Source organism: Limulus polyphemus, unplaced genomic scaffold (genome assembly GCF_000517525.1).
Source record: "Limulus polyphemus unplaced genomic scaffold, Limulus_polyphemus-2.1.2 Scaffold3069, whole genome shotgun sequence".
NCBI classification, from domain to species: Eukaryota; Metazoa; Arthropoda; class Merostomata; order Xiphosura; family Limulidae; genus Limulus; species Limulus polyphemus.
Window position 1 is genome coordinate 114,826 of NW_013668679.1, and position 5,080 is coordinate 119,905.

General features: G+C 32.1%; 1 protein-coding gene across 1 annotated transcript in view; it reads right to left on the reverse strand.

Annotated features, from left to right (window-relative positions):
* Positions 1–5,080, reverse strand: part of LOC106468588 — a gene marked incomplete at its 5' end in the record, with an annotated part of 29,439 nt that overhangs the window by 6,133 nt on the left and 18,226 nt on the right. Inside the window, 3 exons of the mRNA XM_022396940.1 lie at positions 1,006–1,115; positions 1,307–1,468; positions 2,337–2,515. Of these exons, the coding sequence (XP_022252648.1) occupies positions 1,006–1,115; positions 1,307–1,468; positions 2,337–2,515 (451 nt within the window). The remainder of the gene's footprint in view (positions 1–1,005; positions 1,116–1,306; positions 1,469–2,336; positions 2,516–5,080) is intronic.

A 5,080-nucleotide genomic window follows, 5' to 3' on the forward strand; every position in this document is an offset into this window, starting at 1 on the left:
CGAAGAGACAATAAACTAGTTTTTAGAATGTATTTATTTAACCTGTTTTACGATTTACGATATACTAGTGATAAAAAACTAATATACTTTGTTCTTAAACGTTAGGCTTAACAGTAACAGAAAAGTACCCAACAATACTGAAATGAAAAAAAATATGGACAAAATGTTATTTCTGTAACAAGTTTTAACGTTTAGAGAATTTGATATTGATTTCAATTAGGTTGGACACGAAGGGATTTTTTAACTTCTAGTTTCAACGTTTTTCTATTATTACTTCAAGGTTTACATTAAAAACCGCAGATTATAAGCGTGTGTTTTTATAGCAAAGCCACATCGTGCTATCTGCTGTGTCCACTAAGGGGAATCGAACCCCTGATTTTAGCGTTGTAAATCCGCAGTCTTACTGCTCTCCCACTGAGGGACCAGATTATAAGTTTGTTTGTTATGGATTTTGCGCAAAGCTACACGAGGGCTATCTGCTAATTTAGCAGTGTAAGACTAGAGGGAAGGCAGCTAGTCATCACCACCCACCGCCAACTCTTGGGCTACTCTTTTATCAACCAATAGTGGGACTGACCGTCACATTATAACGCGCTCGCTGGAAGGGCTAGAATGTTCGGTGGAACGGGGATTCGAACCCGTGGCCCGCAGATTGCGAGTCGAGCGCCCTAACCAAATTGCTATGATTAACTAACGTATTCATGTTATATCTTAATGTCACTTTTTCAACCAGATAAATGTCAACAGTTACTTATCACAAACTTCTACCAAGAACGACAGAAAATTGCCTACTTGATTAACCACTACCATGTTTCATGACTCATTTGCTGAACTGTGACAGACTAGTTCTTTGTTTTAACTAAATAATTTAGTTGATTTTTGTACCAACACAATTCCAATTGGAAATCAATCAGTATCTGACTGAATGAGAAGAAACAGATAAATCAGTTATCTTTTGTTAAGTTAGAGTACATATCCGGAACAAAGAAATCACAATAAACTTACAGTGTGATTTTCTCTCTTAAATCCCATTCGTTTTCACATCTTGACGCGTCAAGCCATTCATTATATATATCAGACAACAGCAAGCAGTCGGGAAGTGACCTGAGAAATTCCTAGAAACAAATAATCGTTCGAAAAAACTGTTAAACATTATTATTAATAAACCGTTAAACATTATTATTAATAAACCATTAAACATTATTATTATAATCTGTGACTAAACACACCAATAATGCAGTTTAAACTAATCAAGAAAATTCTATGCGCGAAAAAGTTGTTAACTCTAAATACAAATATTACGCACTCGAAATACAGCTGCCAGCACAACGACGGAATAGTCTTTCAGCTCCAGATCTGGGTTTATTTCTAATTTCTTTCTTAACTCTCGACAAGATCGAATATTAGCTGACTGCCGGAAAATTCCAACGGTAAACGGTCCTCGGTGGAAAAGTTGAGCTAGAATGGCCTATGAAACGTCAAATAAAATATAATCTCTTTAGTTGAGGCACAGTCAAAAAATAAACCATAGAAATGCGTAGTAAGTGTTTGTCTTAACGATATACACAGTCAAATACGTTTATACTGATATATTTCAAAAGCTTATTTACAGAGAAGCTATATATCAAATATTATCACTATATATCAAGCCGTTTGGAAATGACAATGGAAGTAGAATAATGATTTTTTTACTAACTTCAGGAGGCTCTCAGGGTATTTGAGTTGTAATCATGTGCATAAAAATTATTTAAATGCTCTATCAAAATATATGTGATACATTACAATTGTTGGAGTCGACTTTCACATAATGAAACGGATGCAAACCCGTTATAAGAAAATAATGAAATGACTTCGTTTGATCCCCACATAAGTAACTGCTGATTATAATACACAATCTGACACTATAGCAGCACAGTTATATACTTTAACTATTGCAAATTTTGTCATTTGCTCTTTTATACAAGTAAAGACATAAAGAAAATAATTTTATCAATCTTAAAAACCCGACATAAATCATGAAACATTTAGATTCAGAAATGAGATTATTGCAAGGTGTAAACATTATATTTCTATTATCAAAAATCATTATAGTTTTAGACCATTTTGTTATGATATTTTCTATGATTGCTAGTAAAACGATTCTAAGTTATATTACTTTCCATGACAGCATCGTTGTTGCTAAGTTTCGATAACCCAAGATATTTTTAGTTATTCTAAGAAATTCAAATCTATCTTTCGCCTAACAAAAGCGATGAAACGTTTTTTGTTAGCCTTAAGAACCTGCTAGTTTAGGCATTTTACATCACTGCATTTAAAATGTAGTTATAGAAACTCACCAATACAGGCTTTGGTAGACTTCCATTCTCACACAGTGTTGAGAGTGGCTTATCGAAAATTGAGCAAGATGGGGAAACATTACTCTCAATATTCTGGCTGTCTGGTTTGTTTGTTTGTTTCTTGAATGCCCAGCCAATAATAGTAGGCTTTCTTTGTCTTTTTCTCTTTTTGGAAACATCTGTTTTAACAAAAATAAAATATTTTAAATAAGAAGTTTTCAATATTAACATAAACAAAAATACAACTATTTGGTATAAAAATATACATTACTGTTTGTAGCACAAAGGTACATAATGGGCTATCTGTGCTCTGCCCTCCACGGGTATTGAAACCCGGTTTCTAGTATTGTAAGTCCGCAGACATACCACTGTGCCAATGGGGGTGTTACATTACTGATAGTCTGGTTTGTGATAAAATAAGGATTCAATTATAATTGTGTTAATTGTTTTGAGCAAGAACAAAGTGTATAAAGCAGGGTTAATTTTTTATATTAACCTCAAAGTAACTCTTACAAAATTCAGAAAAAATAATTATTTCACCATGACATGAATTTGAGCTAACTTATACATAATTTTTATTGAGTTTACTGACAAAAAATATTAACAGTTTCCTTTATTATCTTTTCATGGATATTAATAAAAATATGGAATAAAAAAACTTATAATCAAGGTTTTTTCTTTCATTTTTATACAGATATTGAATGAAAGACCCATACATGTTTTATGTTTTTTGAGATTTTAGAATAAAATGTTCTGAAAATTATAACTTGTTGGAAAAACCAAGACATCAAAGGTTTAGTAAGAGGTGTAAAATTATGATATTTATATTATAGTTTTTTTAATAAATGAATTTTGAAAAGTTACTTTTAAGCATTAAATTCAGTTACTGCACCAATATTGTATTTAAAAAGTGATAAATTTTTATACAAAGTCACTTTCTGTTATCTAGGTAGCTAATTTTTTAATAAAACATTTTAAAATTATTTTAAATATATATATATATATATATATATATATATATCGAATTCTGATGTAATTTTTAAGTTATGATACAAGTAAAACAATGATAAATAGATTCAACTTTACAAGGTTACCACTTACTTTAAATAATAAATTTTTTAACTTCAAAATGTAAATAAATAAAATAGTTTCTATAAGAACTGAAAACTGAAAAAAAAAATGACCAGTCCTCTAATAAAGCTTGTTTGTTTGTGTGAAGTTAAGCACAAAACTATACAATGGGCTATCTGTGCTCTGCCCAGCAGTAGTATCAAAACCCGGTCTCTAGCATTGTACATCTGCAGATGTGCCACTGGGGGACCTCTAATAAAGTAACAAATGTCTAGGCCATTTTAATCCTCAAATTATTTAATCAATTGCTTTATACAATTCATATTATGAAATTGTACGTTTTTACCCCCGTCCTCCCAATAGTTCACTAAAAATTCAGGCTCTAATACCCATGGTGGGCACAGCACAGGCAGCTCATTTTGTAGGTTTGTGCTTAACAACAACAAAAAAAGAAACAAACGTTTTAGCCTGTCACAACACTTATAAAACAAACAGGAAACTTAGCAACATTGATGGTATTAGAAAATCATTATTAGAAATCAAATATGAAACAAAGCTATTGATCATGAGTAATTTAGTGCATTCAATAGGCTAGAAGCATCTGTTTCAAAAACAGACTGTGTCCATATAATCCATGTTAATGATTCCTGGATTAAATTTTTTTAGATGGACCAAAATGTTTTTAATCAACCTCTCAAAGTTCACTACACATACTAAAGTTGCTTCTAGTTATTTTAACAACTACATACAAAACTTTATTGTTTTATCAATACACCTGTTTCACACAAAGTTGATTCTAGCCATTCAACAATTATCCAGTACACACTTAGTTGATTCTAGCTGTCTGGTCATTATGAAGTAAACACACTATAAACCATGTTGATTTTGGCTGTCTAGCCATTATCCAGTATACTCATACTATACACAAAGTTGATTTTCACTGCTAACTATTATCCAGTACACATACTACACACCAAGCTAATTCTAGCTGTATAATCATGATGCAGTACACACACTGCACATCTAGTTGATTCTAGCTGTCTAGCCATTATCTAGTACACACAATGTACACATCTAGTTGATGCTAGCTGTCTAGCCATTATCCAGTATATACATACAACACACCTAGTTGATTCTAGCTGTCTGGTCATTATGAAGTAAACACACTCTAAACCATGTTGATTCTAGCTGTCTGGTCATTATGAAGTAAACACACTATAAACCATGTTGATTCTAGCTCTCTAGCCATTATCCAGTACTCATACTACACACAAAGTTGATTTTCACTGCTAACTATTATCCAGTACACATACTACACACCAAGCTAATTCTAGCTGTATAATCATGATGCAGTACACACACTACACATCTAGTTGATTATAGCTGTCTAGCCATTATCTAGTTGATTCTAGCTGTCTAGCCATTATCCAGTATATACATAAAACACACCTAGTTGATTCTAGCTGTCTAGCCATTATCCAGTATATACATACAACACACCTAGTTGATTCTAGCTGTCTAGCCATTATCCAGTATATACATAAAACACACCTAGTTGATTCTAGCTGTCTAGCCATTATCCAGTATATACATACAACACACCTAGTTGATTCTAGCTGTCTAACCATTATCCAGTATATACATACAACACACCTAGTTGATTCTAGCTGTCT